Genomic DNA, 23,276 nt, shown 5'->3' with positions numbered 1-23,276 from the left:
ATGATTTCTGCAGCCTCTAAGCTGCCCCCTGCTCCTTACGTATTTTTTCTTCCAGCTCTGCCTCTGGAACCTATTTGTTGTTATCACCTGCTCTTAGGTACCCTCCTGAGTAGCTGCGTCTGAAGCTGTGTGCCAGCACACCAGCAAATTTTTGCACTTTTTTGTAGAAACAAGGTTTTGCCATGTTGCCCAGGCTGGTCACGAACTTCTAGGCTCAAGTGATACACCCTCTTCAGCCTCCCAAAGTGCCAGGCATGTTACTTTGGACCCTCCCTCACATTCACTCTGGAAGTATCCCAATAAACTAGCTGTACTCACCAAAAAGGACTACTTATGTTCCTGAACAGTTGCCTGGGAGGGGCTGTTCAACTTCCTATCAAAATGGCATATGGGAATGTACTACATGAGTAACTCTCTTCCAGCTTTTTGTTGTGTGGCTACAAACTATTGTACCTGTCTGCAATAAACACAAGGATTTCCATGTTCCTTGTATTTCCAACTGCCCTCTTGGCCTAAAATGGACACAGTGTACAATCATAGTTTAGAGGTGGCTAATCAGGACTGGAAAGAAATATGAAAAACACAGATCACATAATTTGAAGAGAAACCAGAGTTTCAATTTCTCAGAGAATGTGAACAAAGGAAAACATGCCCTGCTTGAGAATAAATATAAAGTTCTTGCCATTAAAATGCTGGGTAGAATATGTAGTTGAACTGTAAAGTACAGACACTTTTACTCTACCCATCTGAGAAATAAGAACAATCCATTCATTGTACAGCATAAAAAAGTGCTTGATACTTAAATACTTTGAATGAATGATTTTTCAGTGAGGAAACACATCTAAATAACCCTTACATCTCTCTCCTTTGTAGAATATAAAGGTAAGAGTGATACTAAATATTTAACAGTTTTTACAGTATGAGCGCTGTGAAGACTTGAACGGGCAAATGTCACTTAGCGAGGATCTTTCTTATGAACCCGCTGGTGGATGTGAAGGTTGGAGCTCTGGCTGAAGCCCTTCCCACACTTGCTGCACTCATAGGGCTTCTCTCCAGTGTGTACTCTCTGGTGGATGAGGAGTTTGGAACTCTGGCTAAATCCCTTCCCACACTTGCCACAGTGATAGGGCTTCTCCCCAGTGTGAACTCTGAGATGGATGCGAAGATCCGAGCTCTGGCTGAAACCCTTCCCACACTCATAGCATTGGTAAGGCTTCTCTCCCGTGTGGATGCACCGGTGAATGTGAAGGTTCGAGCTCTGACTGAAGCCCTTCCCACACTCGCCACACTTGTAGGGCCTCTCTCCTGTGTGTACTCGCTGGTGGATGTGCAGGTTTGAGCGCTGACTGAAGCTCATACCGCACTCCCCACACTCATAGGGCTTTTCTCCAGTGTGGACTCGCTGGTGGATATGTAGTTTGGAGCTCTGACTAAAGCCCTTCCCGCACTTGTCACATTTATAAGGTTTCTCGCCTGTATGGACAGCGTGATGGATGAGCAGACTTGAGCTCCTGGTGAAGCCCTTCCCACACTTGTCACACTTGTAAGGCTTCTCATCTGTGTGGACTGCCTGATGGATAAGCAGACTCGAGCTCCTTGTGAAGCCCTTCCCACACTGTTCACATTTGTAGGGTTTTTCTTCTGTGTGGTCTCTCTGATGAAGTAGTAGTTCTGAGCTTTGACTGAAGTTCTTACCACACTGACCACATTCATATTGTTTCTCTGCAGTGTGGATTTTCTCATATGGATGACCATCTGGGCTGGTGTTAAGTATTTTCCCACAGTTATTATGGTCACAGGGTTTCTCCTCTGTATGAGCTCTCTGCTGACTACAACTGACCACCTGTGATTTCCATCCATAAATGTCTCTGCAGTTACTGTTAATGGGATCCAAAGATTCTTTTAATTGGCCATTCTGGCAAGTTGCCTCACCATTTAACAATGGCGAGGCCAGTTCTTTTCCATCAGACACCATTTTAACTTGAAGGTTCTCTGAAAAACTTTCCCCCTTTATCACTTTTCTCTCAGTGCTTTCTTCCGTTACAAAGAGATGTTTGCTTTCCTGATGATCCTGAGGCTCATTCTTACAGAACTTCACTGAAGAGTATTGTGTGTCTATTTGGCTTGGGACTTTCAAAGGCAAATATGTTTCACTTTCACTGTTTTTGAAATAATCACTTTGAAGAGTCATCACACTGTCCCTGTTTCTGGAAATACAAGACGATGCTTCTCCCCACTGTTGACAAGGGGAAAGGTCTAGTTCAGGCTCCCCATCCACTTCCCCTTGATGATTCACGATACAGTCCTGACTTCCACTAATTGTACTGGCCATGCCTTCCAAAATTAGCCAGGAGGAAAGTTCATGTAACAGATCCTGAAGTGCTTTCTGCTGAAGATTCTCCACAGAATTTTCATTCAAGTCTCCTAGGAAACAGAGAGAATTCAGTGGTAAGAACAAAGGGTACACTTCAAGATTTCAGAGTGAGAGTGCCTAAGGCCTGAAGGCTTAGTAACTATGAAAAAGTTCAGCTTGTCCTTATAGTCATGTCCTTTGGGTTAATGTTGGGTGCATTTGTATCTGGGTACAAGACAGAAATTTTCTCTTGGCTTTTAAGCATAGCCAAGGAAAGTCTTCCCTAACCGATCCTATAGAAGACTATAAGTCCTATATCCTTGCTAACAGTAACATTTCATCTCATCTCACTTCATTTTTTTTTTTTTTTTTTTTGAGACAGAGTCTTGCTCCACTGCCCAGGCTAGAGTGCAATGGTGTGATCTGGTCTCACTGCAACCTTCACCTCCCAGGTTCAAGCAATTTTCCCACCTCAGCCTCCCAAGTAACTGGGATTATAGGCCCATGCCACCATGCCCAGCTAATTTTTGTATTTTTAGTAGAGATGCGGTTTTACCATGTTGACCAGGCTGTTCTCAAACTCCTGGCCTCAAGTGATGCATCCGCGTCAGCCTCCCAAAGTGTTGGGATTATAGGCATGAGTCACTATACCTGGCCTACTTTTCCTTTAAGTAAATTTGCATTTCATTGGTATTCTGCTTTTGTAGGTGTGGGGGACACAAGGAAGAAAATATAAATCCTTTTGCTTAACAAGCTAAAGCTTCCTGGGAAGACAAATATACCAAATAATGATAATACTAAGTGAGTGGTGTAGATGAATGTATAGTACAATACAGTACAAGAGATGTATGCATGACCAGCTAGGAAAGTACAGAAGAGGAACACTCAACTCAGACCCGGGGTTTAGGAAGATTTCTGGGAGAAAATGACAAGAAATAAAAAGAAAAAAAAGTGAAACGTGGAGAGAAAATATGACATGTTAAAGAAAACTACAAGCAGCTTCTTACAAAGGAGACAAAAACGGTAAGAGTGGTGAAGAATGTGCCATGGAGGGGAAGTAAGGAGCCAGAGCAAAGGGCTTAGTGTCTAATAATAAGGACCTTAGGGCTAAACCCTGCAGGGATTAAAAACTATTAAAGGATTTAAATTCAGAGTGAAATGATAGACTTTGTGACTATAAACACCACTGGAAAGTAAGACTTTAGGTAGCAAGATGGCTGCCATAGCAAATCATAAGAAAAACGGTAAGGATGATGGTTGTGGAGAGAATGGGAGAAATTCATTCTAGATCATGTGATGACAAATTAAACCTAGAAGAGAAAGGAGGTACCACGCCTGTTCCTTGGGATTGCTGCCTGAGTGAATGGGTACAGTGGTACTCTATAATCAGAGAGGAAATGCAAGAGGAAGAGGCTGAAGTAGGGAAGGGGGCAGAAACTCAAATCTACCTTGTATAATCTGTGGTGTTGGTAGAACATTCTTGCAGTACTGGTCAGTAAGCAGTGAGATATATATAGGTCTGGAAGTCCTGTGAGAGAACTGTGCTAGGAATACAGAGTTTAGACTTACTGGTATATTAAAAAACAAAAACAAAAACAAAACCCTCCCCCAGACTTACTACAACAGTTAGAGTGAATAGCCTAATATTACACTGAAATGACAAGAAATCCATAATAGTCTTGGGAAAACAGAAAGGTTGACATCATCAGAATAAAAACATCGAGGAACTCCTAAATGATAAAGAGCAGATGGATTAGGAGTGATGGAGAAACTAGAGGAAAAATGTACAGCTCGAATTATATATAACAGAAGGCTTCTTCATGGGTAAAACATCTTAAGAAATCATAGAAATTCAATTACCAAACTCAGAATCAATTATTACAAAGTAAGGGAGCACTGACCACATTTCTCTGGAGTCTATGTCTCAGAAAATAATAAAGTGATAAAGTAAGATATTTCTTAATTCAACTTAGGCATTACTAACAGCTGTGCTAGTTTTTGCTGTTAGCACTCTCCCAGCCCACCCTCTTCCTCTTAGAAATAGAAATATTGGATGGCTAGCAGCAGTGGCCTCAAGAATAAAATAAATAAAGTCTCAAGAATAAAATAAATGATCTGCCAAAAAAAGACTGCTAATAATGTTAACTGAACTGAACAGAGAAGCAGAGGTTGAGGTAATGCTGAACCTATACAATGACTGATGGATTGAGGAACAAAAAAGAAGCAATTGACAACATAAGTGCCCAGGATAAAACTTCAAGCTAAACTTTTTAATGGGAGTTCTGACAAGGAAGATAGCCCAGGGCTGGAAATGAAGAAGCAGGGCATGCCTGCACGATAACTCAGTGGCAAAAGAGGTGGCCTTAAAAAATGGCCTACACCACTGTGCAGGGGAGTACAGGGAATAGGAGGCCCACCTGAGGCTCAGCCCTAGCCCTTAGACCACCTGTGGGGGGAGTTTACTACCTGGGTAGCCCCCCTTGCCCACACATCCAGCTACAAAACAATTCACATTTTTTATTTTTCCCAAAATAAAACCTCACTTAGCTCTGCCAACTGTCAAAAAAAAAAAAAAAAAAAAAAAAAGGCCTACAACATCTACCATCTGGATTCTTATTACCTCCCTCCCTAGCCCAATCAGCAGAAGCGTCCCCTAAAGTAGAACACACATGCATGCCAAAGTGGGTCAAGCATGGGTTGAGGACACACTCCAATATCATACTGAGAACACAAGAATTTTGAAAAAATATATAGGGGGACAAACAGAATTTAAAAGGTACATAATTAAAATCCCAGAAAAACTGGAGTGGATATCATATTTAAACACAATCTAATAAAAAAATAAACATATTGCTATGAAAATAATAATTCTAAATAAAATGACTGAAGATGATGATAGGTTATGTAACTTGTTTCCTAGATATGTGTCAGGCTGTTTTAGTCAAAGGCCTGCAATTTAGATGAGTTAAATAGTAAAATGAACACACGGCTAAGATGGAAGATTGAGGAATTCTCCAAGAATGCATATGAAAAGACAGACAGATAGATAAAGTAAAAGCCCATCTCCAAGGAGTTGCATGAGGACAGTGAAGATAGAACACATGGAGAGAAAATGATCAAAGAAATAACAACAAAAAATGTTTCCTAGAATGCAAGATTCAGGGCCCAATAAATGCTAAAAAATGGTATGTAAAAAGACCCCAAAGTAAACATACTCTTCTAAAACCCCAGGACTTCAAGGAAAAAACAAACAAACAACAACAACAACAACAAAACAGAAAATGCTAAAAGCTTCCAAACAGAAAAGCCAGGTTATGTGCAAATAAATGAGAATTATATTGACACTGAACAACTAACTAACTGGCAATATTGCAAATCTTCAATATCTTCAAATTTTGGGTTAAAAGTCATTGTGAAATTATAATTTTTAACCAGCCAATTAACCATTTCAAAGAGAGGAAAAAATAGACACTCTTTCAAACATGAAAAGATTCAATTACTGAAACAATCACTCAGGAATATGCTATAGGAAAATTTTTTAAAATTTAAGAAAAAGGATACATGCTACAAGAAATAACAGTAAGCCAAGATGTCAATAAAATACAAAATTAGGCCAGGCGTGGTGGTTCATGTCTGTAATCCCAGCATTTGGGGAGGTTGAGGCGAGGTGATTGCTTGAGCTCAGGAGTTCGACACCAGTGTGTGCAACATGGCAAAACCCTCTCTCTACAAAATACAAAACAAAACAAAAACCCTCAAACCCCAAATCCATAGTTGAAAAATAAAAGAAAAAAATAAGCAAAACTCTACAATAACAGTATGGAGTCAAAACCCCCAAATAAAATATATTTTTAAAAGGCAAGTATTAGCTTCAGAGGAAAAATAAAAAAATAAAAAAGGAACTATAATCATATTGTACTACTTGACTCTATAGTGAACAACTAATTACAAAGTCAAAGCAATGGAAGCATTCATCACTGACATGACTCTTAACATTCTTGGGAGGCTAGGCATTTGGGGAGGTAATATGAAAAAGCTACATCCTCATCTATAATATGGGGAAGTCAGTAGAAATTACAAAATATTGATAAATGGAGAAATAACAGTATATCACAATATACTAAATTTAAATGATACTGAGGTACCATTTTCCACCTGTTAAACTAGCACACACCCGAAGTCTGAAGACATACATTACTTGTGAGTGTAAACTGATATGAAGGACATTTTGACAATTATCAATCAATGTCATAAATATATGCACTCAACATTCCAACTTAGAGCTTTACTCTTCAGATTTCCAGGCATAATTTGTGAAATGACATTTACATGAGACTACTCACTTTTTAAAGGCCAATGACCAGAACCTGGATAGACAAGAGCTACAGACATGAAAGAAACTTTTCATTGTGCATCTTTTATATTTATTTTTTAACCATGTGAATGCATTTATTGTTTATTTAGAAGAGTAACTATGTATAAACATATCATCTGGAGTAGGAAGACAAACCCAATATGGAACAGCTAGAAAGATGAAAACTGAGTACCTTTGGAAGCCACATTGTGGCTGATGGAGCAGCAGAGTCAGGAAACAGGACTATGTTTCCTATAGCATATTCTATGTTTTCCTATAGCATATTCCTTTACTATGAGCTGTCCATACAACTTGTTTTACCCAGGTGAATGTATCACTTTGTCTACACATTTCAAAAGTAATGGCAAAAATGAAAAAGAAAAATGACAAAAGAAAAACAGGGCAGTTTGTAGCAGTTAAATCATGAAATGGGCTGAAATGATTAAATGGATTTGAAAGGATATTGCTTCAACAGCCATATCGTACAGTACTTCGAAGTAGGCTAGTGGTTATAGAAACTGTAAGTATGTGAAAATGAATGGGGGAGGAATTTTATGAAAGGTGCCATTTTAATGAAAGTGTGATGTTAGCTTTTAAAAAAATGTTTAAAATAATATGAAGAATGAGGCCAGGCACGGTGGCTCATGCCTGTAATCCCAGCACTTTGGGAGGCTGAGGTGGGTGGATTACTTGAGGTCAGGAGTTCGAGATCAGCCTGGTCAACATGGTGAAACCCAGTCTCTTCTAAATATACAATAGCAGGACGTGAGAGCGGGCACCTGTAGTCCCAGCTACTCAGGAGGCAGAGTCAGGAGAATCACTTGAACCTGGGAGGTGGAGCTTACAGTGAGCCGAGATTGTGCCACTGCACTCCAGCCTGGGTGACAGAGTGAGACGTCGTCTAAAAGAAGAAGAAAAAAAATACTATGGAGAATGAGAGTATAACATTAGGAGAAAATACTGACATGAGAAAAGGGGTCCTTTTATAGGGAGTTAACATGGCAGAAAAAAACTAACACATACTGCATAAAACAGCAAATTAAAAATATGCACAATGTAATCTCATAAAATTTTAATGCATATACTTGTACATACATAAATATAGAGTTCATAGAAGGTGATTTGATTTCACATTATACTGTGTTGTTTGAGTTTTTGAGACTTTTATGTCTTACTTGCAAAAAAGAAAAATGTTCAACAAGTTTGTTCCATTTTATGTCAATAAAAATGAAAACCTAGAGCAGAGCTTGAAATTGGAAGCCCATCTCCTATTTCACTTTTGTCTACCTGTAAATCACTCTCTACAGAGCAGTCACAGTGATACTGGGTCAATCAGAGAACACCATTCCCTGATCCAATGGCTGCCCACTCAAAATAAATCTCTTTTTTTTTTTTTTTTGAGATGGGGTCACACAGTGTCTCCTAGGCTGGAGTGCACTGGCGCTATCTCAGCTCACTGCAACCCCCACCTCCTGGGCTCAAGCGATTCTCCCACCTCAGCCTCCCAAGTAGCTGGGATTACAGGCATGTGCCACCACGCCTGGCTAATTTTTTTTGTCATAAATCCACTTTTTACCAGTGCCTTCAATGCCATAACTGAGCCAGGCCGTGTCCACCACCTCTTCTCAGTCCTTCTTAGATGCACCCTGTGGTCTACCACACTCCTCCTTCCAGGTCTTTGGGTCTCCTCTTGCATGGTTCTCTTTGCCTGGAATGTTCTTCCCCTCCCTAGTCACCTGTTTAAACTATTGATCCCTTAGCTCCCAGTTTAATGTCACTTCAGAGGCTCTCCCTAAGACACATACACAACCCGCATTCCATCACATGCCTTCGTTCTCTCAGAGCAGTGTTCCATTCTTCATAGGACTTACCAACTGTATAGTAATACTTCAAAGAATGACATCATAAATGATGTTTAAAGGAGACAAGTGTACTTGCAACATCTAACTCGAGCTTGAAAAATGATGGCAACAATCTGACTAATTTTTACCCTATTTTAAGCATTAAACAGACTCATTTTAGGGCAACATCTGTGGGATCTAGGAGTGTTAATAAACTTAAAATAAGTTAAAGTTACAAAAGAATTGGTGGGAGATTGTAGATACTGAGGACGAGAAGAGAGAAATTTTTTTTTTTTTTTTTTTTTGAGACAGGGTCCCACTCTGTTGCCCAGCCTGCAGCCTGGAGATTTTTGCTCACTGAAGCTTCAACCTCCTTGGCTTAGGTGATCCTCCCACCTTGGCCTCCCAAGTAGCTGGGACTACAGGCACGTGCCACCAGGCCCGGGTAACTTTTTATATTTTCTGTAGAGGGGGTTTTGCCATGTTGCCCAGGCTGGTCTTCAGCTCCTGGGTTCAAGTGATCCTCCTGCTTCTGCCTCCCAAAGTGCTGGGATTACAGGCATGAGCCACCATGCCTGGCCCAAGAGAAACTGAATACAGTCATGGCCCATTTCTAAACTAGGAGACTAGAACAACTTTAATACTGACAAAAGTGGGAATACAAGAAGGGAACTTAAAACGGAAAATAATTTTAGGCTTATCAAAATAGAAAGGAGAGTTGAACAGCATTAAATGTGTAACAGTTCCTCCCATAAGTGGACATACCATGCATTCTCAGGGACAATAATGTCTCCAAGGGGTAAGAATTGGTTCATAGGGGGCACAACAAATATTTTTATTTTATTTTTTTTTGAGATGGAGTCTCACTCCATCACCCAGGCTGGAATGCAGTGGCACGATCTTGGCTCACTGCAACCTCCACCTCCCGGGTTTAAGCAATTCTCCTGCCTCAGCCTCCCGAGTAGCTGGGATTACAGGCACCCACCACCACGCCCGGCTAATTTTTATAATTTTAGTAGAGACGGGGTTTTGCCATGTTGGCCAGGCTGGTCTCGAACTCCTGACCTCAGGTGATCGGCCCGCCTTGGCCTCCCAAAGTGCTGGGATTATAGGCATAAGCCACCACGCCTGGCCAAACAAATCTTACATATTATGCTGGTTTGGGACTCACAAAACAATCCTACCTGACAAAACCTTATTCCTTCATACTTAATTTCTCTAAAGGAGAAATCTGTCTCCTTTTGGCAGGGAGAGAGTAATGATAAAGAAAAAGGCCGAGAAACACTGGTGATGTAGTGACTTAAAACCAAAGAGCCCTCTGAGATTTCAAGTTAGAAAAAAGACAGAAGCCAGGTGATCAAGACCAGCCTGGCTAACACGGTGAAACCCCATCTCTACTAAAAATATAAAAAATTAGCCGGGCACGGTGGCGGGCGCCTGTAGTCCCAGCTACTCAGGAGTCTAAGGCAGGAGAATTGCTTGAACCCGGGAGGTGGAGGTTGCAGTGAGCTGAGATCACGCCACTGCACTCCAGCCTGGGGGACAGAAAGAGACTCCATCTCAAAAAAAAAGAAAAAAGAAAGAAGCTAGAGAATCTGCAGAGAAAAGGACTAAGAGAGAAGCTGGAGGAAATAGAAAAACTATGATTTCATGCGTGACAAAGAATTTCGAGAGAAGATCAACACTAAAGAAACCATCAGTAAAATTGATAATGGTAAATATGCTGAAAGAAACATTAAAAAAGGAACAAACTCTGAAAGAGACAAAAGTTCAGTAGTGACCTACAAGTGGGCAATTTTGGTACAAGAACAGAGCACAGGCACTGGGTTTATATAAAGAATGTGGAAAGGCCTGGTTCACTACCTGCAGGTAACAACTTTGCCCTGTAGCATTCTCTTTACTCCCCAGGATTAGCTGAAAATAGAAACTGAAAGGCCACAGTTACTGAGGGAAGAGAACCAGGGCCCCACTGTGGACTGAGGGAGGAAAAAGCCCTGAAAGCTAACATGATGGCACATTTTTTTTTTTTTTTTTTTTTTTAAGACAGGGTCTAACAGTCACCAGGGCAGGAGTGCAGTAGTGTCATCTCGGCTCACTACAACTCTGCCTTCCCGGCTCAAGGGGTCCTCCCACCTCAGCCTCCTGAATAGCTGGGATTACAGGTTACTGCCATCACATCCAGCTAATTTTTGTATATTTTGCAGAGACAGGGTTTCGCTGTGTTGCCCAGGCTGGTCTCAAACTCATGAGCTCAAGCCATCTGCCCGCCTCAGCCTCCCAAGGTGCTGGGATTACAGGCATGAGCCACTGTGCCCAGTCACTTTTCAGTGTTTTTTGTAGAAAGGCTGCTTTTGGCTATAAAATGGCAATTTCACATGGTTCAACCTAGTAGGTATACATTCATCTCCCCATCTAATTAAAATTCTTTATCAATCTATTTTTTAATGGCTACATACTTTTCTGTGATCCATGATAATTTGCCTGACCAATCCCCTGTGACACATTTAGGGGGTAAATATTTTTTTCACTATTTTAAATATTTCTATAATGAATATTTTGTTCACAATTTTCGGTTAAAATTACTCATTATTGCCTTAGAATAGATATCTAAAAAATGAATTACTGCATTTGAAAATGTTTAAGGCTCCTTGATTCAGGCAGTCAAAAAGTGTTTTGTCTGGCTGGGTGTGGTAAGCCCAGCCACTCCAGAGGCTAAGGCAGGAGAATCACTTGAACCTGGGAGGTGGAGGATGCAGTGAACCGAGATCGTGCCACTGCACTCCACCTCCAGCCTGGGCGAAAGAGGTTGACTCCTGCTCAAAAAAACCAAAAAAGTGTTTTTATTTATTTGTAGGGTATGAGAGTGTCTCACCACGAGTTTTGATTAATTTTGGGAGGGGAGAGGGATGAATTCCTGAATGTGTAAGAAAAGAAATAATGGAAATGATATTGCAAGGCAGGGGAGGACATTCAATGAAAAATAAAGTCCAAGCAAAGATGGCACAAGACCAATGTGGGGGAAATGTGGGGAAAGGCAAGAGTGCAGAGAAGCAAGTGACCATTACTGGGAAAGACCACAGCCTCCTGCAGAGGTAGAAGGGAAGTAAGTGAATAGATCAGGTAAAACAGTAGCACATAGGAAACATCCCAGAAGTCCCTGCTTTCGACACAGACTGCAAGACATCAGGTAACTCCTGGAACATTGAAAAAGGGACTCCTCTGTTGTGGATTAGCCTGGCTTATAACTTGCCATGATGCCTGGTGCTCTTTGGGGTTCACTTGCTATTATATAATGATCTTTATCTTGTTCCATCTGAGAGATCACATTTCAGAAACTCACAGGGATTGGGTGATTGTGCAGGAAGCAAAATCAGTCCCACCTCTGGCTTATAAAGGATGGAACAGGTATGGTTTTTGAGACAACCCAGTAAAATTACTATTCTCCAATTTTTTCCAAGTTCTTTAGCTGCTTAGAATAGTCAGAAAACATCCTTTTGTGTCAAAAAGGAAGTGGGAAACAAAGATGCCAATGGGCAGGTGTCCAAGTTCACATGTCCTTACCCACCAAGACCAAGTTCCTGTAGTTCCCAGCATTACAGCTCTGCACAGCTTCCTGGGAGCAGAGTCCAGGTGGCCTCACTTCTCCTCGGTGAAGGCCACAGAGGCATCCTTGAATGTAACTGGTTCCTAAAACATAAAGCACATTCCTCCTCAACAAACAACTATCTGCACAAATGCCCTGGAAGGGGGGTAAAGTCAGTAGCACTGGAAAAGGTAAGAAAGGTATAGAAGAAGTTTGCAGCTCAGGGGATCTAAGTGAGCTAAGTCAAGTTTTGTTGGAAAATCTTTCCTTTCTCACTTAATTGGCTACTTCCATCCAAATCATTTCCTTCCTGCCCACAACATGTCTACGCTCAAGTCCTCAGCTACTGAATCTTTCCGTGTCACTGTCTTCTTGCGTCATTTCTGAATTGTCATCTTCACCCCATTCCCACCATTATCCTGACAACCTTAACTCTCGCAGGAACAATTTACCCAACACTCTGACCTCACATTTCTTAATCTCCACAGTGCCAATGATCTCAGCCACATTTCATCAAACTGTAATAACCATAATTGGGACTAGTCCACTACCTGGACTCCTCTACTCTTAAAATATTAATCTCTCTAATATCCTACACTTTAAAAATCACTTCCTATGCTTTCTGTTCTTCCGCTTATAAACTAAGTAGTTGAACATTACTGGGAAAATAAAATAGTACATATACACACAGCCATAAAACACTCTCCTGAGGGATCCCTTGACTTAAAATACCATTTACTGTCAAATATTTATTTCCAGCCCTTACCTCTTATCTCACTTCCAGACTCCAACTTTCTTCCTTTTAATGTCTACACTGGGACGTCTAAAGGTGCTTAAAACTTAACAGGCCCTGGCTGGGCACAGTGGCTCATGCCTGTAATCCCAGCATTTGGGGAGGCTGAGGTGGGCGGATCACTTGAGGTCAGGAGTTTAAGACCAGCCTGGCCAACATGGTGAAACCTTGTCTCTACTGAAAATACAAAAATTAACCAGGCGTGGTGGTGCATGCCTGTAGTCCCAGCTACTTAGGAGGCTGAGGTGGAAGGATCTCTTGAACCCAGGAAGCAGAGGTTGCAGTGAGTCGAACAAACAAAAAACAAAACAAAAAACTGAACAGGCCCTAAGAAAACTCCTGCTCCAGCAATATCCATCAGCATCTGCTCTTCCCCAGTCGTCCCCATTTTAGTAAACAGCCACACGAACCACTCAATTGCTCAAACCAAATCCAAGAAGTCATTTCATTCTCATCCTCACATCTCACCCATCACCTACGTCCTTTATCTCTAAAGCATATCGGCATCCACCCAGCTCCCCTGCCCTGCACTGTCACCTCTCTAGGCCTAGGCAGCACTTGCTCTCACCCACACCAACCTCCTTCTTGGTCTGACTCTACTCTTGCTCCCCCAAACATGAGTTTTCCACATGGCAGCCAATGTGATCTTTTAAAACAAAAACAAGGCCAAGCGTGAAACCCTCCAAAGGCTTTTCAGTGGCCATGAAGTAAAATCCAGACTCTTCATCCTGGCCCATGAAGCTCTCCTGTCACCTCCCCAACCTAGGCCTCTCTTATGATCATATTCAGCACCAGTGATCCAGCAGGCCCTTGAACCGCATCAAACTCATTGTAGCTTTTGTGCTAGCTGCCCTCTCCATTCCTCATCATTCAGCTTTCAGTCCAACCGTTGCCTCTTCAGAAAGCATGTCACTGACCATCTAATCCACTGGCGCACCCTATATCTATCATTTTCCTAGTTTAATTTATTTCTTTTTATGACTTATGCCTTACCTTATTTTCTTATTTATTCACTTGCTTTCTTATTTACTGTCTCTCCCTGCTGAGATTTAAGTTCCCCAAGAACAGAGAGGCTGCCTCATTTGTTCATGACTGCATCCCCAAGACCTCAAGCAGGGCCTGGTATATAAAAGGAGTCCAAATATTTTTTCAGTCAACGTCAGCAAATCTGGTTCCCTTCAGGGCTCTGTCTGATGAAGCAATGCTTCTTAAACTACCTGTGGTGAAGTTTTTTGTTTTTGTTTTTCAAGCTCTCAATTTTAGTACTTACATCTGCACTGTGCATGGGCTGGCACCACTCTCTAAGGCACAATTTCAAAAGTAAAGTGATAGAATATATAAAAAGTCATAAAGGCTGTCTCATAAATTTGATCAGCTAAGCCAGCTTCGGCCTGAGGCTAAAGAGGCATCACTTACTCCTTCCTTGGGCCTGCCCTGCAGGGGTGACATGACTTATCCGACTCGTCACCAGTGGGGAAGGATGAGGGTAAAGATGAAGGTAAGGATGGGTGCTGTCTCCCAAGCTTTCTGTTCAAGGTCACTGGTCTCCACTCTGAGGAAGAGGGCTGGAAAAGGAGCCTCAAGCCCTGGAGTAAAGGTGGGACAAACAACCAGAAGCAAAGATTGTTGCCTTCATATTCCATCACCACATCCTTTAGCAAGGCATGACCCATGGCATATTAAAAGCAAGTGGGCTGGCTGCTCTTCCCAACCAGACCTTCTCTTCAGACCACGGAGAAAAAAAAAATGTCTTTCTGTTTAAGGCTAATCTCTTCCTGTGCATTCTAGATCAAATCCCTTCTTCTATCTTCAGAGATGCAAGCCCACCAATTACGTTTTCTCTCCCTTATTTTTTATCTGTCTTCCATCCAGTCATCTGGATTGTCTAATCTTCCTTCTCTATCTCAACAATATTCAAAACATGTCAGATCCTGTCAATTGTGCCTCCTACATTTCCCTCCAATGTGTTACCTCTTTTCCATTTCCACTGTCAGTCTTAGTAAGACCCTTATTTTTCTTTTTTTCCTTACCTAGGCTACAATAACTCCTTACCAATTCTTCGTAGTACAATTTTTGTCATCTTTCAGTCCCTAGGTTAGACAATCAGAGTTATTAATTTTTTAAGGTCCTGAAGATAAAATGGCAGGCGGGATTCCATTCTGAGAAGGGAAAGGATATGTTGGTGGACTATTAACTTTGTGGTAGGTAAAAAAAAAATGACAGCAGTAGACCAAATGAGAGGAATCATTGTGACAAGGGAAGGGAGAAAAGGAAAGGAAATAGTGCTCCTGTTAAAGCAAGACAAAGCTGGGACTGAAACACTGAATAATCAACAGTCTTCCCAGGTATCAGTGGCACTAAGGAGTCACTCCAAGGCTGTGCGCCTGCTTACAGTGGAGAGAGCAGACTCGATATTCTAAAGGCCAACCAAAGAGGAAGGTCACAAGATCAATCGTTTCCAATCATTCAGACAAATGTCAACCTCCTTAGAACTACATACATGCCATCACATGGCCTTCCACTTCTTTCCAGAGCCCCTCTCTGCTGTATCTAACAATTTACTTTGAAGTGGAAAAGCAGGAAGAGGCACACTAGATTACCTGGAGTCATTCAACACATCATACTTGAGTCTAGCACAGTCCTTTCTATCATAAGCCCTAACTTATTGAGTTCTCCCATCCATTTTGGAGCTTTCAGTCTTAGGACAATAGCCTCTTTCTGAAGCATGAGGATGAGTTAGAATTCTCCTCCTCTGAGATCTCATAGCATCTTTCACATCCCTCTACTATAGCTATTAAGTCTGTCTCCCAAGTTGGCTATAAGATTCTGAAGGATAGGTGCCACACTCAACTCATCTTTGTTGTTTGATGCAGAGTCTCACTCTGTTGCCCAGGCTGGAGTGCAGTGGCATGATCTCAGCTCACCACAACCCCTACCTCCTGGGTTCAAGAGATTCTCCTGCCTCAGCCTCCTGAGTAGCTGGGATTACAGGGATCAACATGACCAGCTAATTTTTTGTATTTTTAGTAGAGATGAGGTTTCACTATGTTGGCCAGGCTGGTCTCAAACTCCTGACCTCAGGTGATCTTCCCCACTCAGCCTCCCAAAGTACTGGGATTACAGGCGTGAGCCACCATGCCTGGCCTCAACTCATCTTTAAATCCCCAGCAACTACCACAATTGACTTGGAATCTGCAAGATAAATATAAATTCACATTCAATTTAAATGAATAATAATACAACTAAAAGAAAACTTAAAGACAGTCAAGCCTAAGACCCTCAGTTTACAGATGAAAAAACCAAAGTTCATAAGGGTGAAGTGATTTACCCAATGTCACAGAGGAAGGGCAGGGTTAACTAAGACTCCCGCTTTTCAGCAGACCTAAGGACAATGTGTGGTACATAGAAAACACACAGTGATTGGAATGAAGTCCTTTCTTTAAATTAAAAAAGTTGTGTAAGACACACCAGAATCTCAAAATTTACCAAACTAGCAATCCCCAGTTGCAGCGGCAGTGAATAATTAACCATTAGGGAGCAGGCAGAAGTGAAGGAAGGAAAATGTATTGATTCTACTCAGGTTAGTCTCCCTTCAAGTCCTCAATTACTTTTCAGGGCACAGAGAAGCCATGCTCTCAGTACCTCAAGGCAGCTTACTGTCCTCTAAACAGATTTTTCTAAGAGCTCGTGTGTGAGGGCTGTATTTGCCAAGCAAAAAGATGGCCTTTGCTGGTAGTGTTAAAAAACATTTTTTTCCCTTAAAACGCAGTATGATATTTTATTCAAATAATTTCTGGTGTGATGACCTGTTTAGTTAACGGAGAAAGAACAGCCTGAAGTTAGAAAACACGGGGTTTATTTCTGGCCTGCTGCTCTCTGCAACAAAGGAAAAGGCATTTTCCTTCGGCTCTCTCAGAGTCAGCCGAGTTAGAGCTCTCCACCATAAAATGCCAGGACAGGGCAAAGAGGGGGCCGACCATCTCAAACACTGTGGGATTCTACGTGGAGGCTGACCATCTCAAATACCCTGGGAGCCTAAGGGTTAATTTTGAGGTAACCTCCTACAGATGGTTTTACGGAGACAAATGAGAACTCTCTTTAAAAAAGTATGACTTGGTGGCCGGTGCGGTGGCTCAAGCCTGTAATCCCAGCACTTTGGGAGGCCGAGACGGGCGGATCACAAGGTCAGGAGATCCAGACCATCCTGGCTAACACGGTGAAACCCCGTCTCTACTAAAAATACAAAAACTAGCTGGGCGAGGTGGTGGGCGCCTGTAGTCTCAGCTACTCGGGAGGCTGAGGCAGGAGAATGGCGTAAACCCGGGAGGCGGAGCTTGCGGTGAGCTGAGATCCAGCCACTGCACTCCAGTCCCGGTGACAGAGCAAGACTCCGCCTCAAAAAAAAAAAAAAAAAAAAAAAAAAAAAAAAAGTACGACTTGGTAATTTAAAGTTTATTGGGACAGTTAAATATGTAGACATGCTAGTGAAAGAGAACAAATCAACCTGAGTATAAAGGATGAATAACTCATTTTACCTACCCTAGAGACACTTATATCAAGTGTATAGAGAGTATTTCACAATAAACCTTTGGATGTACAAAGATCAAAAGAATAAAAAAGGAGTGAAACTCTCCTCTCACTATGTCTGGAAGAGAGAAGGAAGCTTAGTTCTTAAAAAAAACACCACAGAGACTTCTGATGCATAGCCTGGTTGAAAAGCATTTCTAGAGTGATTTTGTAACCACTGTGCTGCCATTTAACGAATTTCCTCGTTTTTGACTCTTTCATAGTTAACAAATTATCACTATTAATATGCATATATTTTGTGTACAGGTAATATAATATGCTAATCAAAATGGTAAGCTCCTTGAAGAAAAGCACCGTGGTTTATCATTCTGTTTTGCTGAGACCACTTAGCACTGGGATGAGTATGGAATAGCTTGGAATGACTTTCAATGTGAGTGAAATGTCTAGCAGGAAAAGGTAGGCTTCCAGATGCTCCCCACGAGGGCACAGCCCACTGCTCTGAGGAGTGGAATAAATTCTTGGGTAGGATGGGCCAGTGAAAACTATCTGTGCAGACCCTGGTGACATCATCTGCTAGCTACATGTCCTTAGTATCTTAATGTCCCTATATCCATAGCTATAAAATACCGTACTGGGGGCCTGACAATAAAGAAAATAACACAAGGCACAGGGACATTTCAGAGAGATGGCATTTTAGGAGAAATGGAACGCCAACTCACCCGGACCTTGGTCATTTCTTACTCCCAGTGGGGATGGATTCCTGGAAAGGCAGAGTTAGGGAAAGAGAAAAAGCCATGAAAATCAAGTCCAGCAAGACTGCAGGGAAAAAGTTACCCAGCTCCTGCCTCTGACGCTTCTTCAGTCAACCCTTCCACTAGCACTCCCTCCATGAGGTGAGAGGTGACGCATTTTCTGTCACCATCTTCATCTCTCTCCACAGGGCTTTCGATTAAACAAGCCAAGTCTTCCCCCCAAAAAACCAAGAAGCTAAGTAAATTCCGCAGCCGCCGGCAGCTCTAAGCCGTGCCCATTTCCTCAGACTTTGCCGATCTCTGTCCTAAAGTTCTAGTTAAGAGGAGGAGCTCTCGGGTTATATGACAGCTTCTCCGGATGGGTTTCGGTTGCCCAAGACGCCTTCCCCGATCTCATTCTCGGGAGCCTGGCTCGTTCCTGCGGTGCGGGGGCTCAGATGCAAGCTCTTTTCAGCGAAGGCAGTGCTGCGGACAGAAACCTCAGTCTCTTACAGGAGCCCCCCTCCGTCGCCTAACGTTCACCGAAAACCCCCTGCAATCACGCCCGTCACAGGCGAGGAAAAGGCCGGCGTGGCCAACCACGAAGCCCCCAGCCGGCCCAGGCCAGAGCTCGGCCAGGCGGGAGGAGGGGCCATCGGAGGCTCGGCCGCTCAGCTGCAGGGCCCGACAGCCTTCGCTGTGGCCGCAGCCAGGCTCCGGGGGCGCAGCAGCTCGGAAATGCGGCGCCGGGACACACGTGCCGCCGCGGGCCGCGCCTCCGCTGGTCGCGTGCCCTACCGTCACCGCCCTCCCGGCTTCCGCGGCTCGCGGGCCCAGCGCCTTCCCCGCGGCACACCCATTTCCTGATCCCTGAACGTCTCTGTCAGCGGCCGGGAAAGCCCGGCCAGTCTCACCTCCCACGTGGAACCCCACACCTGCAGGGGCCGCATTCCGGATGCTGCCGGCTCGCCCGCCTAGGGCACCGAAATACAAGTCCCAGCAAGCCGCGGGCGAGCCACGCCCACTTCCGGCGCAGGCCGCGGAGCTCTGCGCTCTGAGGAGCGCGATTCTTGGCCGGGGGTGGGGGCCGGGGGGGGGGGCCGGCGGGGGGACCATTTTTGAGTCAGCGATGTGTGTATTCAAGTCCTCCTCCTCGTTTTTTATTACAAACTCATAAGAATTATTTTGGGAATATCTATTAAGGTGTTTTTCATTTGTTAAAATACTATTGGGGGAAAAGGACGTAAATACCCATAATTTCATCTTTACCTTTCAAAACATTCTGAAGTGAATATTTGCTATTCGGCATCTTCCATCTCACCTCTGAAGGTCATCCATTTAACAGATATTATTTGAGAGCCAACTGTGTACCAGGAGCTGTTCAAGATGCTTGCACAAAAGTCACTGCCCTATTCTAGTGGGGGAAACAAGCAATCCATAAATACAGTGAATACATGGCGTCGTGTGTGTCATGAGGTGGTGCGGAAAGCATAGAGCTGGGCGGGGGGTTGCGGGGTGTGAGTGTGTAGGGCTGGGGGTGTACTTTGCAATTTTAAATAGGGAATCTTGGAACAAACACAGGAGGTGAGGGAATTAGACAAGTGGCTCCCAGCAGTCAGAACTGTCCTAAACGCACACAAGGGTTGTTTATGCCAGGATTTTACATTTCTTTCACTTCTCACCGAATGACACAGAGCTACCCGTTTGATCTTTTCCCAATTCCTTTCTTTCAGATTTATTTTGGAGAGAAAAGAGATGTGGCCTGGACCTCTCTTCTATATCCTCCCCCTTCCTTGGTGTATTAGTTTCCAATTGCTGTCACAACAACTTACCACAAACTTAGTAATATAACAAACATGTATTCTCTTAAACTTCTGGAGGTGCCAAGTCTGAAATCAGTTTTACTGGGCTAACGTCAGTGTCGGTGTGGCTAGTTCCTCCTGGAGGTTCTAGATGAGAATATTTCTTTGCCTTTTCCGGCTCCCAGGGACTGTTTGCATTCCTTGGCTTATGGCCTGCTCCTTTATCTTCAAAGAGCATGACTGCAATCTCTGCCTTCATCATCACATCACATGCTCGGGCACCGACTCCTCGTGGGGCCTTCTAATAACGACTGTTGTGATTACATCAGGCACAGCTGGCTAATCTTGGGATAATTTCTCAACGTTAAGATCCTTAATTTAATCACATTTCAAAAAATCCCTCTTGCCATAGAAATTAACATCCACAGCTTCTGGGGGTTAGGACATGGACATATTTGGGGGACTATTATTTTCAGACTTCGATGCTTGGAGAGGCCCATGTCCCCTTCAGTCTCCTCCTCAGAGATGCTCTCTTACCTTTTGCCTGGGGAACACAAAATGTCTCCCTTGGACCATACTCCTCTCCTCAATGGAAAACCACAGAACTTTTCCCTATTTAGATTCTACCACCCTTGCCCTGACCTTCACTTCCTCATGTGCTCACTTCCCTCCTCATGCAATATAAGAGGCCATGGCCCATGGTTATGGCCAGTCCTGTGTATGTGCAGTTACCCTTAACTCTCTTGCCCCAGTCTTTCTTGGTTTTATTCTCTTCATAGAAACCCAAATCTGCTTGAATGTAGTCCCTGGCCTGCACCTGTATGGCAGAGGTTGTTTGAGAAAACCACATGGCTGGGATGATTGGTCTTATTTTCAGTTTATAACCATTAAGTTCAAGTGAGCCCTTCATGCTGCCTGGCTATCCTTCTACATTTCTTAGTCCATCCATTCTCCTTAATGACTATTTCACAGCTTCTACTCTCTTTTCATTATTTATTTATTTTTTTGAGCCAGGCTGGAGTTCAGTAGCGCGATCTTGGCTCACTGCAATCTCTGTTTCTTGGGCACAAGTGACCCTCCCACCTCAGCCTCCTAAGTAGCTGGGACTATAGGCTTGCACCACCACACCCGGCTAATTTTTGTGTGTGTGTGTTTTTTCTTTTTTTTAAGAGATGAGGTTTCACCATGTTGTCCAGGCTGGTCTCTACCTCTTGAGATCAAGTGATCCTCCCACCTCAGCCTCCCAAAGTGCTGGGATTACAGGCTGAGCCGCCATGCCTGGCCTCCTACTCTCTTTTCAAGCCTCCAACAACTCCTCCCGTCTCACTGAGTGCTGATGACTTTGCTCTTTGTTACTGAGTAAAGAGAACTTCTGTACCGCCTCACAGGCACATCTGCCCTCCTTTCTGCATTATAATCTGTATGCTCTACTTTTCATTCTGAGTGACTGGCCCTAGTTCCTATATGAGAAAATTCTTTTGCACCCTAGATGTTAACTGCCTTCTCGTGAATGAGGGCCTTCTCTCTCTTCTGTATTTCAAGATTTTCATTCTGTACTGAATTATCAGCATACTAATGAATACACTATAATATTGCTCATAAAATAAATAAAACCCCTTACCTTGCACCCTATTTCTCTCCAGCCACTACCTTATTTCTCTGCTTTGCTTTACAGCAAAACTCCTAAAAAAAATTGTCCCTAAGGAATGTTTCCAATTTCTTTTCTCCCATATGCTCTCTTTTTTTACATGCAAAACCCAAAATTTAATTTTTTAACTTAATTTAAAAAATTGATATGTAATAGATGCACATATTTTGGGGGTACATATGATAATTTGATTAAAATTATGTGTAAAGATCAAAGTAGGGAAATCGGGATATCTATCACTAAGTATTTGTCTTTTCTGTATGCCAGAAATATTGAAAAGATTCTCTTCTGGCTATTCGAAACATACAGTAGGTTAATGTTAACTATAGCTAACCTACTGGTCTATTGAACACCAGGTCTTATTTTTTCTATCTAACTGTGTATTATACCTTGATATGGTTTGTCTCTGTTTCCCCATTCAAATCTCATCTCGAATTGTAATCCTTACGTGTTGAGGGAGGGACCTGTTATTCCCACAAGTGGAGAGAGGGAGGTGATTGGATCAACTGGGGCAGTTTCCCCCATGGTGTTCTCATGATAGTGAGCGAGTTCTCACAAGATCTGATGGTTTTGTAAGTGTTTGGAAGTTCCTCCTTTGTTCTTCTCTCTCCTGCCACCTTGTGAAGAAGGTGACTGCTCCTTCTTCCAACATGATTGTAAGTTTCCTGAGGCCTCCCCAGCCATGTGGAAGTGTGAGTCAATTAAACCTCTTTTCTTTATAAATTACCCAGTCTCAGCCTTTTTTTTTTTTCATAGCAGTGTGAAAAAAAAAAAAAAAAAAAAAACTAATACATACCCCTTAATGAACCTCTATTCAGACCCCCACCTCTACTCTTACTGAACTCTGGTTACCACCAATCTACTCGCTATCTTCATGAAATCCACTTTTTTTTTTTTTTTTTTGTTTAGTTCCCACATATGAGTGAGAATATGCAATATTTGTGTTTTTGTGCTTGACTTATTTACTTAACATCATGGCCTCTAGTTCCATCCATATTCCTGCAACTGACAGGATTTCATTATTTTTTTATGACTGAATAATATTTCATTATGTACATACACCACATTTCTTTATCCATTCATCCATTGATGGCCAGTTAGGTTGATTCCGTATTTTGGACATTGTAAATATTGTTGCAGTAAACATGGGAGTGCAGATAGCTCTTCAGTATATTGATTCCTTTTCTTTTGGATATATACCCAGTAGTGGAATTACTGAATCATATGGTAGTTCTGTTTTTAGTTTTCTGAGGAGCTTCCATACTGTTCTCCATAGTGGTTGTACTAATTTACATTCTCATCAACAGTGTACAAGGATTCCCCTTTCTCCAAATTCTCACCAGCATCTGTTATTCCCTGTTTTTAGATAAGTCATTTTAACTGTGGTGATATGATAGCTGATTGTGCTTTTGATTTGCATTTTTCTCATGATCAGTGATGTTTAACATTCGTTTATATACCTGTTAGCAATTTTATGTCTTCTTTTGAGAAATGTCTATTCGGATCTCTTTTGTCCATTTTTAAACTGGATTATTTGTGTTTCTACATAGAGTTGTTGGAGGTCCTTGTATATTCTTGTTATTAGTCCCTTGTCAGGTGGATAGGTTGCGGTATTTTCTCCTATTCTGTGGGTTGTCTGTTCAC

General features: G+C 42.5%; 1 protein-coding gene across 6 annotated transcripts; it reads right to left on the bottom strand.

Annotated features, from left to right (window-relative positions):
* Positions 1 to 595: 595 nt before the first annotated feature.
* On the bottom strand, positions 596 to 19,173 carry ZNF239 (zinc finger protein 239). 6 transcript variants are annotated; one of them, XM_023198572.2, is made up of 4 exons: positions 19,097 to 19,173; positions 18,171 to 18,211; positions 12,114 to 12,235; positions 596 to 2,424 (listed from the first exon to the last, which is right to left on the bottom strand). In XM_023198572.2, exon 4 carries the CDS (start codon positions 2,330 to 2,332, stop codon positions 956 to 958), a length of 1,377 nt encoding a protein of 458 aa, XP_023054340.1. In that variant the 5' UTR covers positions 2,333 to 2,424; positions 12,114 to 12,235; positions 18,171 to 18,211; positions 19,097 to 19,173; the 3' UTR covers positions 596 to 955. The 6 variants fall into 6 exon arrangements, with proteins under 6 accessions (XP_023054340.1, XP_023054342.1, XP_023054343.1 ...); XM_023198574.2 differs by having other exon boundaries at positions 12,110 to 12,235; positions 19,097 to 19,167; XM_023198575.1 differs by lacking the exon at positions 19,097 to 19,173 and adding an exon at positions 18,981 to 19,036.
* Positions 19,174 to 23,276: the final 4,103 nt, after the last annotated feature.

Source organism: Piliocolobus tephrosceles, chromosome 9 (genome assembly GCF_002776525.5).
Source record: "Piliocolobus tephrosceles isolate RC106 chromosome 9, ASM277652v3, whole genome shotgun sequence".
Classification (NCBI taxonomy): Eukaryota; Metazoa; Chordata; class Mammalia; order Primates; family Cercopithecidae; genus Piliocolobus; species Piliocolobus tephrosceles.
This window is presented reverse-complemented; position numbering and strand designations above follow the sequence as displayed.

Excerpts from the sequence above, each read along its gene's own strand:
- ZNF239 (XM_023198572.2), bottom strand. The coding sequence starts at position 2,332 with ATGGCCAGTACAATTAGTGGAAGTCAGGACTGTATCGTGAATCATCAA.